Source organism: Caretta caretta, chromosome 2 (genome assembly GCF_965140235.1).
Source record: "Caretta caretta isolate rCarCar2 chromosome 2, rCarCar1.hap1, whole genome shotgun sequence".
NCBI classification, from domain to species: Eukaryota; Metazoa; Chordata; order Testudines; family Cheloniidae; genus Caretta; species Caretta caretta.
In genome coordinates, this window is record NC_134207.1 from 105924651 (window position 1) to 105940041 (window position 15391).

Genomic DNA, 15391 nt, shown 5'->3' on the forward strand with positions numbered 1-15391 from the left:
AACGATATTACAGATGCAATCTGTAATGCCAGTTATTGTTCAATACTGCAACAATACATCGATTTCTGCATATTTTATACTTTACTCATCTAATGCTGAGAAAATTGCATCAAATATGTAAAATACGTTCAGCAGATAAAGAATTTCTTTATGCCGTAAGAAAGTGGCCTGAAAGGAAAATTGAAAAAAAGCAAACAATTTAAAAAAAAAAGAAAGAAAGAAAGAAATTCAGGTCCTTTCTTTACTGAATTACATGCAGGACTGGAAAAATCAGTGGGATAAGACCTCACAACAGACTGAATGCTGAACAACTGAGAAAGGAATGGATTTTTATTCAGTCTATTTAAAACTTGTTGGCCTGTTCTTTGTTAACACCTGTAACTACAATGCCTCAGAAAAACTTGGGAGAAAAGAGGTTTTTGTTAAAAATTTAGCACTCTCACCCTTTCAGGTAAGGGGGAGGGACTGCTTCAGATTCTTCTAGTAAAACCAGGGAAACCCAGACCTAACACTTCTGAAATAACTGGGGTAAACAAGCAGGAAACAGAAAACCACACTTTTCTTTAAGAACACCTGAAAGGTGTGATGTGTCCCTCCCCACGCTCCAATAAACAGCATAAAATAATAAATAATGACAACAAAGCGTCCCCTCCTCTTTTACCGGTCACCTTGAGTCTGTGCAAGTAAGAAAAAACAAATGCCTTGTCATCCAAATGTGGTCACTATTCCCAGAAATACTGCACTGACATAAGTGCAGTCATAAGCACTTATTTATATATATAAGTATACTTATATATATAAATATATATATAAATATAAGTATTTGCTTGTTCTTCATAAACAGTGAGCAAAGCTTTTCAAATACAAGATGCTATCTATGCTGCGCTTCACATTTCCATGCCAGGTAACACTGCACTAAAAACCCCCAATCCTTCCTCCCTCCCCCCAGACACCAGGATCCTCCAATTCTGAAAACATATGACTGCATGGAAGCAGAAGAGAATGGAACTTGACTCTGCCTGGACATAGTGCCGGTGCTAAGTTTTCCATAACAGAGGTATAGTCCCAGTGCCAGATGACCTCACTTACCCAGATGTCACAGGACACATTAAATAAGTTGAGACGACTGGCGGAAGTTTAGAAGGTGGGAGAATATGACTCAGTTTAGTATGATAGATTTGGAAAAACAAGGCTGTAGTGTACTGCAGTCGAAGGGCCAGCTAAGTCTCTGTCCCCTCTGCACGGCTCTGTCAGTACAAAAGAGATGGCAAGTTGACTTTAAAAAAGACCCAAACAGCTGGCTAGGGTTTCTTTTGGCACAGGAGAACTTCTGAGTGAAATAAAACTCTATACTATCCACTCTTGGCCTTTCCCAGCATAGGGAGTATTTGGCCACAGTGATTTCTGCTCTGGCAATCCCAGACCAGTGGAAGGGTCTCTAGGAGCCTGTTAACCAGCTAGTATAATTTTGGAGCAGTAATGAGGCTGCTCCAAGTTGCAGCAGGGGCCAAACTGGCCCCTGGGCTGCCTCTTGGATAAGGGGTGCTGACAAGTGATATAACACCATCTCTGCTCTCCTCAAGGATCTAGCTGTATAGCTTTAGATGCAAATTCTGTCTGCAGATGTCCATGCCAGAGAAAAAGAACTGGGGTTGTTTACGGAGCAAAAAGAATCACAGAGACCCTACATATGTGTTTAACTGTGCTCCACAGGAGCTCCATCTGCAGCAGTGAAGTAGGTTGTATTTTTTGGTGTGGGCAATGGCATAGAGAGTGATCTGTTATTATTCAGATCCACTGGCTCAACCCGTGTCTTGAGTATGGGGTCACAAGTGGCTGCAGAGGTCCTGGAATGGTTCTACTGAGAGCTGCTGGAGACAGGAATATGTGCCAGTTTACTCAGGTTTTGTGCAGAAAAAGAAGGATTTCAGCGTCACCAAGTCTCACGATATTTAGTGTTTTTCCGGAGTAATGTGACTATGTGAGAATCTCAGCTTTCACTTAAAAATCTAAGTAAGATTTTATCCCTCATGTTACAGAGAAAAGCTTGAAAAGGTGACCTGAGTGCACCCCTAAAGGCTCAAAAAACAGAGGCAAAGAAAAATATATTTTTAAATCTCAAGATTTTAAAGACAATCTGATAATTGTGGGGGGCCTGACTCATGCTTTTTGAGTGCTTGGAGTTGGCAAAAGTGGGATTTGGTCTTTATTGTAAGAAACAACCAAGTACTAAGATCAGGAGTGGGCAAACTACAGCCCAGGGGCCACATCCGGCCCTCCAGCCTGTTTAATCCAGCCCTTGAGCTCCCGCCTATGAGCTGGGTCTGGGGCTTGCTCTGCTCCCGCGCTCCAGCCGGGGAGCGTGGTCAGATGCCGCTCTGCGCATGTGTCGAGACTCCTAGAAGCAGCAGCAAGTCCCCCCTCCACCGGCTCCTACGTTTAGGGGTAACCAGGGGGCTCTGTGCACTGCCCCCGCCCAGCATCACCCCTGCAGCTCCCATTGGCCAGAAACTGTGGCTAGTGAGAACTCCAGGGGCAGCGCCTGCGGACAGAGTAGCACGCAGAGCTGCCGAGCTGCACCTCCACATAGGAGCCGGAGGGGGGACATGCCACTGCTTCCAAGAGTTTCTTGATGTAAGTGCTGCCCAGATCCTGCACCCTGACCTCCTCCCATGTCCCAGCCCTGATCCTCCTCCGGCACTCCAACCCACTGCCCTAGCCCAGAACCCCCTCCTGCACCCTGAACTCCTCATTTCTGGTCCAACCCCAGAGCCCACACCCCCAGCCAGAGCCCTCACCCCCTCCTGCACTCCAACCCCAATTTCGTGAGCATTCATGGCCCACCATACAATTTCCATACCCAGATGTGGCCCTCGGGCCAAAAAGTTTGCCCACCCTGACTTAGATCCTCAGCAATCTTTTAATGGTCACTCACTGATGCTTGGCTGGGCTGTTGTTTTTTATTCCTTTTAGGCCTTAATTTTGTAAAGTGCTCCAGTTTTCTCCCTTCCTCGGATGGCAGCTCTGAGATGAATCCAAAAGTTCGTTTGTCCGGTCTACTGGAAAGGAACGGTGGATCTTCTATATGGATAGGTACTTCTTCCAGTGCTTTATCCAGGTCAAATTCCATTTCTAAGAGCAATCAAAACCTTTAATCAGGACTTAATATGGTATTTTAAACAGAAAGTAATGGCATCATTTGCATTAGGACAGTAACATGTTTGTGGAAAAAGGTGGACTATAGCTAATAAATGTTTATTTCTGAAGTGTTTCACCATAGAAACTTCAAAAAATAAAGTAAGTTCGTTGGACCACAAACTGCAGTCCAGAGCGAGAGTCTTCTGCGTTTTCAAATACAGGAACACTTTTCTCACCTTCTGAATGTAAGGAAGCGGTTTTAATAAATTATAAAGAAAAAAAGGGAAGAAAAAGAAAAGATACCCACTTACCAAAAGCCCTAGATACAGGCCGGAGCATTCTACTGTGGATGCTTTTCCTTTTAGACTTAGGAGTCATCTATGAATAAAAAATAAAATAAAGAGGTGCTTATTTGGATAGAAGAAATAGTTCAGAGTAATTCTTACCTTAAGAACAAACAAATCAGTTCATAAGGCATGTTTGCCTTGTAAATACAGGGGGGAACAGATTTTTTTTCTTCCTAAATACTTTAAAATTATCTGACATTTCATTGATAGGAACCGATTGTACACCAGTGAGGCAGGGCTAGAACTGAGTCTAAAACATCCAACTGATTTCAAACTTGAAATATAAGTATCACTGAACTTTACAAACATTAGTAAAGTGATTCTCGGCACAAGTGAGGCTACTTTATCTCAGCTTTACATATGGGGAAAGTGAAGTACAAGGAGTTAACTGAGTTGCCCACTACTCCACAGTAAGTCTGTGGCAAAGCCAGAAATAGATCCCAGTTGTTCGGACTTCTGTTGCAACGACAAAACCATGCTTCCTCCGTTCATTTATCAATGATACCTTATTGAAATCAATCAAAAAATTTAGGCATATAGGTCTTTTGTCACCACCCTAAGGTTCTCCATGTCCCTTTCTACCATAGATTGTGTCTTTTAAAGCCTATTTCACTTCCTTGTCAGCCAGATGAATTGCTGAGTGTGCTGCAGTTTTTTGTTTAAATTTGTTAAAAGCAATTATTTTTTCCTAATAGCTAAATGCCCTATTTTCTCAAAGCAGTTTTGACATTCCGTTGCTTAATTACTACTCTGGCTTACACACAGGCTTGGCAGAATTCAATTTTTGTTTCTCATTTCAGTGATTAATGTTGATTTTTATTTTTAACTGTTTTTATTGTTACAGTTGCTGGAAACTCAGGAGGGGCGCTGTAGGGTTGGGGTTAAAGCTGCACTGAAAGCAAGGCTGCAAGGGGTTCCCAGAACTGACAAGGGGCCTGCTGCATGGCTGAGGGGACCAAGACACCGGGGCCCAAGATGCACGAGAAGCTGCATTCCTGGTCCTGTAGAGACCCACAGCCAGGAATGAGAGGACGATGACGAGCCCCATCCATAGGGTGCTGCTGAACAGTTTCTGCCCAGGGATGGCTCTCATACCCCTGGTTGGTAAGGGAGCAGGGCTGTGAGAGTGGGGATGCAGAGGAGACCCCTGGCTAGGACTATGAGGAGAACGATGAGCACCCTGCAGCAGGGGGTAGGGGGCACCCGCAGCTGAATGTCTCCTGCTTGGGAATGGAGCCAGTCAGCAGTAGGGTGACCTCTCTCAGCACCAGGGACTTGTCCTCCTCCTCACAGCTCTGCTCTGCCGTGATAGGACTGCAGCCTTTCCCACACCTTGTGCCTGCAGATATTGGGTGTCACCGGCCCTGCAGCAGCAGTACAGGGTACCCTCTCCAACCCTGCTGGTCACAAACCCACTTCTTCGTTCACCTTCCAGGAGCATGGAAGACATCCCTGGGTAGGAGCCATTCAGCACTGGGGTGGCATCCCCCGTGGCCAGGGACTTAACCACCTTGTGGCCCTTGCCAGGCATCTCTGCTCCACTGAGCCAGGACCACAGCCTCCCCACACCTGCCGGGATTAGGTGTCACCTGCCCTGCGGCAGCACAGGGAGTCATCTGCAGCTCTGCTGTCACGGACCCGGTCTCTCTCTCTCTCTCTCACTCCAGTGACAGCAGGACTGCAGAGGGCTCCCGGTGTTGCTGCAGGGCTGGTGATACCTGATCCCAGAAGGTGCAGGGTGGGTAGGGAGAGGCTGCACTCTTACCAATTGTATATTTTTTCCTGTCGATTTCAGCGTGGCAGGAAATTGAATCCTGCCAAGCCCAGTCAGAGATTCCCCAAGTATATGTAGTAGTACTAGAAGATATAACTCCGGGACGTCTTTAAAAAGTGGAAACCAGCTTTTATCAGCAATATCTCTGGCAATGTCAGGGTTTCCACAAGTATGGGTTATATTCACAGAATATAAATTCAAAAATTTATTTATTGAATGTATACATTATTATTAGATGACTTTTTCACTCCTAGATTAAAGAAAATGTTGTGTTAAGGAAACAACTGACAGACGTAACGCCTCACATTGTTCATTGGAAGAAAGACACATTTATTTTGCTCTATGAAATATCCTGAAAGTTCATATGGTAAGAAAGGCTTTTTGCAATGGATAAGGCAGGTATCAGCAATTCTGAGCCTCTCATGTAATTTAATGTGGACAAAGAAGCTAAACTATAAGTTGTGCTTATCTTTTGAGAAGTCACTCTAAAAAAATGACAACTTCTTACTCACACAAATCTGTTTCCACTGAGTCACGGAACTCTTTATCTGCTTGCTTTAGCGGCATATGTATATTTCCACCTACTGTTTATTCCTGTTAACAGTAGAATATCTACACAACTGAGAGTGAGTCAGCAGGCTGGATTCTATTCTGGTTTACGCACAATCAACAGAATTGTTAATCAAGTTCTAGCTTCAGAAATCTTCAGATGCTGCTTGAGCCCGAGAGGGTGTACCTAGGCACCAAGACTTCAGAATGAGTTTGCAACATGGATGGTTTAATTTTTAAAAAGAGTTTTCTAGCTTTTTATTTTTTAGGAAATTTAGTGAAAAATATAATTAGATAAAATAATGACAATTCAAATGATTTATAGATGTGTGCATGCAATATATATACACACACATACTTCAGTTGTCTGCATCAGTATTTCCATCTGAATGGCTGTAACTTTGTATTATTCAGACCTGGACAAAATTATGATAGATTTTCACATTAGCATTAAGCGGTTTACCTGCCTCCACTTGATCAAATAAATAAATAATAAAAAGGAGAGGCCAGACTACATAGTAGTCTGATTGTATCTTTTGAGCAACAGAGATGTTTTCCCACTACTATTATAAAGTATTGTCTGAAGCCAACATGCCTTTATGTGGCAGGGAGTTTCCAGTTCCAGAGGATGTCATATTTGACACACATCAATAAATAACATAGTTTCATGAGCAACCAGGAAGAAGTCATCAGCAGCACCTTTTCCATTGTCATCTGAGCACATTTAGCATTTAAGTCATGGAGTAACAATAAACTTGAAGCCCCAGAGTGCGATTTTATTTCTGACACTTTTCAGAGTATAGCGGCACTTCAAATTCAAAAGTGCTTCTGTAATGCACCATAATACAGAGCAAGTGGAAAGAACAAGCCAGGAGCACAGACACTATAGTGACAAGTACTATAAAATGGCTATCAATAAAATAAATGCAATTTTTATATCAAGATTCATCAGCCAGGCACAGGCTCCATCAGCAGCTTGATGGAACTGTACAGAATTGCTCAGCTAAACATGTAGTAGACGAGCGAATGCAATTAGTGGACAGCCATACACCAGAACAGTTGCTTGTCCACTCCAGCAGAATTGGAATTACAAGCAACATGTGTGTCTGAAATGGTTAAAGGCATTTCAACTCTAATTATGAGAAGCTGAAGCCAGTTTAGCATTGAGCAGGGTCAGCAATTAGATCACTATTCCAGTTCCTGGTTGTATTAGCAATTGTGGCCTATTCCTCACAATCATGTATCTGTGTGTATTTTAGTCCGATTGCTGTTCTTTGTGGTGTTGCAATTGGAAATCAGATCCACCAAACTGATGAGTTCATGCTCTGAAGATCAGAAACAGTGACAAAAAATAGGTTGATGGGGGATTATCCAACATCTCATCAACTGACATTTGCATTCACGGGGAATGACAGACACTATTTCAGTTTGAACAGGTGTTCTCGGAATAACAGTTGGGATCTACAAGAGCTGCACAGACACAAGAACAGGGGTCTCAAACATGCAGCGCGCGGGGCTATTTCCTGCGGCCTGCCAACCGGCCCCCGCCCCCGTCCCCACCCACCAGCCTACCTCCAGGCCAGGGGTGGGCCAACTACAGCCCACGGGCTGGCTGGCCTGTGGGATTGCCCCCCCGTGGCCCTGCGAGCCCCGTGCCGCTCCCTGAAGCGGCCGGCACAACATCCCCACAGCCTGGGGGAGAGGGGCAGAGGGCTCCGTGCACTGCCCTGGCTTCCAGGCGCCGCCCCCCACAGCTCCCATTGGCCGGGAACAGGGAGCCACGGCCAATGGGAGCTTCAGGGGAGGTACCTGGAGGAGTGGCAAAAGCAGCGCACAGAGCCCTGTGCCCTCATCCCCCCCCCCTCTCCGGGTCACAGGGACGTGGTTCGGCTGCTTCCCAGAGCAGAGCAGAGCGGGGCCGGGGCCGGGGCAGAGGCAGGCAGGGAGCCTGCCCTGGCCCCAGTGCGCACCACTACCACCCTGGAGCTGCTCTAGGTAAGCGGTGCCGGGCCGGAGCCCAAACCCCTCCTTCACCCCGTCCCCCAACTCCCTGCCCTGAGCCCCCTGCCTGCACCCCAACTCCCTGCTGCACCCAAGCTCCCTGCCCTGAGCCTCCTGCACCAACTCCCTGCCCTGAGCCCCCTGCCTGCACCCCAACTCCCTGCTGCACCCCAACTCCCTACCCTGAGCCCTCTGCCTGCACCCCAACTCCCTGCTGCACCCCAGCTCCCTACCCTGAGCCCTCTGCCTGCACCTCAACCCTCTGCCACACCCTGCACCCCGCACCTGAACTCCCTGCCCTGAGCCCCTGCCACACCCCACACCCCTCCTGCCCCCTCTGGGGGCAGGGAGGGGGCATAGTTGGGGTGTGGACTTCGGGGAAGAGGTTGGAATGGGGGTAAGGAAAGGGTGGGAAGAGGCAGGGCAGGAGCGGGGCCTCCTGGAAGGGGTGGAATGGGGGTGGGGGCGGGGGCAGCGAGGGGGAGGAGGTGTCAGTGATGCAGCCCTCGGGCCAATCCACTAGTCCTCATGTGGCCCTCATAGTCATTTGAGTTTGAGACCCCTGCACTAGAATGCCAAATTGGGGCACCGCTACAAAGCGGTATAGGACAAGCACTGAATTTCTTGCACTGATGCTCCCAGACACGCACTGGGTGTCATCTTCACTGAGATGTCAGTGGAAGGGGAGACTATGACCCATGATCAGGCTCAGGCTGGTGATCATGTGTCAATCTGTGGACATGAATCACCACTAAAAGTTCTTTGCCAGCTAAGCAGGACCCACCAACTGCAGTGTTTGCCAGGGCTGGAGGTGGAAGGGTATAAATGCTATCCACTTGCCAGGGCTGCATGAGGAGTAGCTATACATACAATTTTATCTGAAAACTTTTAAGTTGTCTAAACCATTTAGATTTTGTACAAGTAACAAGATGGGCTTCTTACCAAGTGACCTTTCTGGATCACAGGCACAGCAAAATGGGTCAAAGTGTTGTTTTAAACATGCCAGTGTGCTCTTTTTAGAGGCTATTAGAAGACTTAATCTCAACCAGTGTGCAGTATCCTCTGGCAGCCCAGGATGTTTCATTACTACAGAGGACATGTGAACTTCCGGATCGTGACCTCTCTTCCAGTCTGAGATGGTGGGCTTGCATCCAATTTCCCACAGTAACCAGAGGCTATTCAGACTTCCCTATGGCCAGGCCCCTTCTACCTTCACTCAACAATTCTCCGCCTTTGGCCATACAAACAGAGGAGCGACTCAGTTCTTCTGCCTCCTGTTACAATCCTGGCTTTTACAGACACATTTTGGGGCTGCAGTGAGTGACATTTTCCCCCAGATTTTACCTGAATGGGTCAACGCACTGAGCTTTTTCTGGACCATGCTCCCTCCACCCTCCCCTACTCTTCCAAGTATGGTGCAGGTGGCTGAATGGAACAGACAAAGGGCTAAGGGCTGCTCTGTCTATGAGGAGACTCACGTAGAAGTCACACAGAGAGAGCTTTGCTACACTTACTCCCAAGTCCACAAACCCTTGCTTTGCCAGGGACAGGGGCTCAGACTCTAGATAGCATGTTGAGGTCTCTGTGTCTACTCACACCAGTTATTTCCCCTGTGGAGGTGCACCCATATAAGTGGGTCAGCCCTCTTCAGTAGCAGGGACCCAACAAACTGAACCATGCTCACTGATTTAGGACTCTTTAATGGGAGGGTCAGATATTCCCATGAAGCTGCCCTGGTCCAATCTGCCTCTGAACTCCCAAGTCCCATGCCATTTTCTTAAGTAACTGATTTCAGAGTAACAGCCGTGTTAGTCTGTATTCGCAAAAAGAAAAGGAGTACTTGTGGCACCTTAGAGACTAACCAATTTATTTGAGCATGAGCTTTCGTGAGCTACAGCTCACTTCATCGGATCTAAATGCAGTGCCTTGCATAATGACAGGTTTCAGAGTAACAGCCGTGTTAGTCTGTATTCGCAAAAAGAAAAGGAGTACTTGTGGCACCTTAGAGACTAACCAATTTATTTGAGCATGAGCTTTCGTGAGCTACAGCTCACTTCATCGGATCTAAATGCAGTGCCTTGCATAATGACAGAGTGAATTTGTGTGGGGGGGTGGAGGGTGAGAAAACCTGGATTTGTGCTGGAAATGGCCCACCTGATGATCACTTTAGATAAGCTATTACCAGCAGGACAGTGGGGTGGGAGGAGGTATTGTTTCATATTCTCTGTGTATATATAAAGTCTGCTGCAGTTTCCATGGTATGCATCCGATGAAGTGAGCTGCAGCTCATGAAAGTTCATGCTCAAATAAATTGGTTAGTCTCTAAGGTGCCACAAGTACTCCTTTTCTTTAAGTAACTGAGTCACTTTACCAGATCCCTTGCCTTCTGACTCTAATTCTTGCCCTTCTGGAATCTCTTGGAGCTATCCCCCTATATTTCTTCTCCAATTATATAACTAAACATGGAGAAATGCTGGGGCATGGGGAAAAAACAACTAGAACCACATATAAACACTTAGGGCACTTTTCTAGGTTTTAATAAACCATGTGTGGTAAGCAGCAGAATGTTTTATCTTTACAAAACAGTCATGCAGATTAGAACAACTTATATAACTCTCAAAATGATCAGGATATGGCACTTTCCACATTCCCCCCACCCCTCCAAAAGTTTTCAAATTTAATCTTGTTCCACCCACAGAAGCCCAGTGATTTGCCTTCTCTCCCTTCATTTCCATTTTACTTTTCAAAAATTTGTTTAAAAACCCCACGAAAACCTATGTAAGCATTTTCCACTTGTAAAAAAGCAGAGAAAGTGACGGTGTAGAAAGTTAATTGTGAGACCAGCATTCATAAACTAGGTACTATTCAATGTGACAAAGAAAAACAAACCAGCCCAAACACAATGACCTAATGGTCTCTTCAATCTCAAATTTCTATGACAGGAAAATTTCAATTTTCATTTCATTAAGGTGGACTTGGCTTCAATATGAAACTGAATGAACAGAGTTTTCTTGAGCAGTAACATTTTTGTTTGTACCTCTTTCATCAGCACTCTGCTTCATTTAGTCTTCAGTCCAGGGCTGTTTTAAATTCATCAGACGTTATGTTAGCTCAACCTTCTTGTAAAACCTAATCTCACCTCTAAATTGCTGCGTATTTCATTCAGTAACTGAAGATGGATGACACTACAATCTCCCAGGAGACTAGGAAGGCAGTACAGAAGCAAATGGAGCACAAAAACATAAACAAGTAGGCCAGAAAAAGCAAAGCTAAAAAAATACTTACACTTGTACAGCAGAGAGTCTCCATGCAGCAAAAAAAAAAAGAAAGAAAAACAGAATATGAATGGAGGGAAGACAAAGCAACAGCAGTTCCCAGGGAGAGAGGCAAACTAAAAGTCACCAAAAGTAAAGAAAACTAAAGCTGAAACACTTACAAGTCTTAGCAGGAAAGGTGATATGCAAGAATGAGATAAAAACCCTTCACACAGAGAGGCACAGCAATAGTTTTCTCTTCTCCATATTTGGATGTGATAGTTAACCAGGGATGTGGTCTCTGGCTAAATTAAGACCTGTAATTTTCAACCAATGCAGCTCCACCAATGGTAGCAACACCTGCACTCTGTCTGTGCTCACGCTTCCCCTGTTGCTATTACTAGTGGAGTTTTACCACAACAAGGTAAAAGTCCAAGGAGAGGATGGGATGTAAATTAGGTTCATTTAGTCTTAAATGTAGACACTAACACGCAGAATAGAGATCCAGAGGTAACATAGTTCCACAAGAGAGTTTAGAGTAAGGAAAAAGCTTACATTTAATACCACGTCTTAAATTTTCACAAGAACTTCTGCTGTAATCAAGTGCCACAGATATTCTCATCTTCTTCAGACTGAAAAATTAATACCCTCAAGTATCCTGTTTAACTGTACTGTGATGAGTATTGCATTTTAATGGTTAATATGCTGTCCTTTAGCTTGTCAAGAAAAGGCCAGCCCTGCAACAGAACGCTGTATTCTTAGTCATGTGAAGTTCATTGTTTAGGTTTTCAAGGGACAGAAAAGCAATCATATTATTTTTTCTTTATGTTTTTATATTTTCTGCAGTAATGATCCTCTTGTCAGGCAGTTAATTTCCTTGAAGTTACCCTCAGCTACATGTCTCAAAGACAGAAGTGCTTCTGAAGGACAAGAACAAAATCCTCATATAAGCACCATGTCCTTTATCTCCTCGCTTGACTCAGAAATCCCATTTGGCTGCAGTGCATTCAGTCTTAGCTTTATCCACAACTGAATTCTCCTCCAATATTTGTCTGGGCAAACCTACCTGTTATCATGGCTGCAGCATTAGTTTTGTATGCTGGTCCCCCACACTTCTGCTGGAATCCTCTTCTGTACTTTCATTTAGTCTCATCTTGACTGACTACTTTAACTACATTCTCTAGAGTTACCCTAAAGTCCTGGTTGTCCAGAATCTACCTGGGACAGAATCCTTCTGCCCTCCTCCTCAGACATATATGGCTACCCCACTCTTACCCTGAAACACCTCCTCTGGGCACCAAATCATTTCACGATCCAGGTCAAACTGCCTTTGTTTTTGAAAGTGTCCATAAAACTTGCCCTCACCCCCCTTCCTGTCTCTGGAGCCATCTCTCTCTATTCCGCTAAATTCCCTCTGCCAGGGATTCATCTCTGTCCCTTATTAGGCTTTGTGGTGGTGGGAAAGCCTGCTCTCCCACAGAGCTCCTGCCTTCTGGAACAGCCCTTCTGTTCCTCTCCAAAACATCTCTTTAAATATCCTCTGGAAACTTGTATTTTTGAAGATGACATGGAAAACATTTTAGGCTGGGGATCATGACTTGCCTTAGCTCTATACGGTGCTAATTATTTAAGAGACTTTTTGATAGCGCTCTTTAGTGCACTGCTATAGGTGCTGGGCTGTTCAGTGAAGTGCTGTTGTGTTAGATCCCCTTAGTGGAATATTAACTATGTGGTCTGGGGTGCAGATGCCATGCCGCACATAGAGCCTTAAACTGGAGGAGCTGGTCCATTATATTAATCGTTGTGAATAGTGCACAGAATTGGGATGGAAGTAAAAGAATTTTCTGATTGTTTTCCTCTTTTTCTTACTAATCTGCTGAAGTAATGAAAATGCTGTTTTAAAGCATATTTATTTTATTTTCATAGCTGCTAGAACGGAAAACACCCTCGCACTTTTCCATTGTCTGTTAAATACCTATTGAGTGCCTTCATTTTGTATAGACATTACCTATCACTTATTCTGTCTGTGGTTTGACGCTTACTTGAAAAACAACATTAGAAACTCCCTAACCCCCTAACTTTTTTCAATATTTTGTCGTTTTGGCTAAAAAAACCCCAATGAATATTATGTAGTTTGGGCCCAAAATGTTACCTGCCTTAAAAGTGTAGACTCTTTTGAGAAATATCTTTCCAAAACTAAAGAGCTCTTACGATAAATCTCCCCCGCTGGCATTTAGAAATCAAACTACAGCAAAACCTTTCTTTATAGCCACTATTCCTCGTAATGCTCTGCTACTGCTGCATAGGTACCTTGAGCAATCAGCTGAGATTAGCGCCTCAGGAAGAGACAGCTTCCAAAGAGCTTGCAATCTAAGGCCATGGTCCAACAAAGACTTATGCAAATACTTAACTTTCAAGGTTTGAGTAGTCCCATTGAAGTCGACAGGACTACTCACATACTTAAAGTTACAGTATACTTAACAGCTTTGCTGGACTGGGGTCTAAAGAGACAAAGCAGACAAAAAGGAAACATTATAATCCTCATTTGACATATGGGGAAGGCACAGAGACTTGCCCAAGGTCATGGAGGAAACTGACTGCAGAATTAGGGTCTGACTCCAGATCGAGAGAGTCCCCTGTAAAATGTCTTCCTTTTCATCTGTCAAAATAAATACAAGTTAAAATAACAACTCCTAGAGTAAGTGGGGACACCATTACTGAAGATGGAGCACAAAAGAGCATGTAAACCTCAAAGAGCTTCATTGAAAATGAGAGTGGGAAGGAGGAGAGGGGAAATTGCCAAATGGAAATAAACTGGCAGAGAGAGAATATTTATTTTCAAGGATTTAAGATGTTATAAACAATCATTGAAATAACATGCATTTTTAAAAAAGAGTTTGGCAATGTCCTTTTAACAGATTATGCAAAAGAAAAGTTTAGTACGGCATTTTACCAAAATCCCTGCACAATTCCAGTGCCCTAGGGAAAATGACCCTCAAGGCTGCAACACCATTCCATCTATCATGATTTTCCACACTTACTTTATTCTCAAAGAGCACAATGGTTAGGGGCATTACACATCTGTAAATCATGAAAAGCGTATCAGTACTTATTGGGTTAAGTAGTAAATAAACTATCCTTCCTTGGACCACTGAGTCTTTGGGTGGGTAGGTTGCTAACCCATCACTATAGAAGAATCCAGAAATAAGACAAAAACGGAGTTGTGGCTAATACTTTCAACTGCCAATGATTTTATATCTTATTTTAAAGAGGTAAATTCTTAGCACAAAGTGCAGGGATTTAGCCAAGCATTTCCCATTTACTCTGATGGCATCACTGATCATAATCCTTAAAGTCTACTCTAGAGTACCATTATCCTTGAAGATAAAATAGAATATTACAATACATGACTGTTAACTAAATATCTGGCATAAAATTCAACAGCAAAAACACTAATGCATTGTTTAGAAATCAAGAGCCAGGTCCTCAGCTGGTGTAAACAGGCGTAGCTCCACTGAATTCAGTGGAGTTATGCTAATTAATACCAGTTCAGGATACAACCTCAAAGTCGCTTCTTGTATTTCACAATTTATTTGCTCTCTACACATAAGGTACAATGGGTTTTATGTTTGCAGAATGATATGTGTATCACAAATGTAAGGAATGTATTCGTTTTATTTTTTTTCAAGGAGTCAAATTATTCTGGAGAAAGTACATGATTCGTTCATTTTAGTCTCTTCTAAACTGTGTTGACTTTTAGAATTATTTTGCATAACAATGGCCTCCAAAATAAAAGCATAGCAATGTAATAAAATAAACTTAGCAGATTTGTCCTTGAGCTTAATTTAATTTTAATAACCAAGAAAGCTTCAACTTTGCTACTTGCTGAGATATGGCTCAAATGCACACTAAGAAATTTCAACAAAATTACAGACATGTTTTATTTTAACTAGTAATACTGCTTCTACATCTTTATTTTAAACCACATAATGCCTGCTATTAAAGTACGTAAGGGGAAAAAAGCCAAAGTTTTTGTTACAAGGAAGAAAAAGCCTGTACGGAATAAATCTAACAGTTCCTGAAAGTATTTATAAGTTAACACTTCTTCATCTTGCGTAATTATCTCAAGGAACCACGTGTACAGAAAAATTTGCATCTGGTTCAGAGCATACATCCAGTCTCATCCATTTTGTAAGGGAAAAATAGATACTGAAAAAAACCATCCTGAATTCTCCATTTTCGACAGAATTATTCAAAAATTTGAAATCCAGGATGGGGCTAAGAGCCTCTTCTACAGCAGTCACCCTTCCTTACATAATTAAATAACT

The 15391-nt window shown here is 43.6% G+C and overlaps 1 protein-coding gene across 4 annotated transcripts in view; it reads right to left on the bottom strand.

Annotated features, from left to right (window-relative positions):
* The window catches only part of CARMIL1 (capping protein regulator and myosin 1 linker 1), a 256037-nt gene that overhangs the window by 29867 nt on the left and 210779 nt on the right, over positions 1–15391 (bottom strand). For 2 of the 4 annotated variants that reach the window (XM_048840027.2, XM_048840029.2), the window contains exons 30-32: positions 11095–11112; positions 3450–3516; positions 2936–3132 (exon numbers count right to left, since the gene is read on the bottom strand). In XM_048840027.2, coding sequence (XP_048695984.2) covers positions 2936–3132; positions 3450–3516; positions 11095–11112 — 282 coding nt within the window. The remainder of the gene's footprint in view (positions 1–2935; positions 3133–3449; positions 3517–11094; positions 11113–15391) is intronic. The other 2 variants (XM_048840028.2, XM_048840030.2) reach the window with 1 other exon arrangement.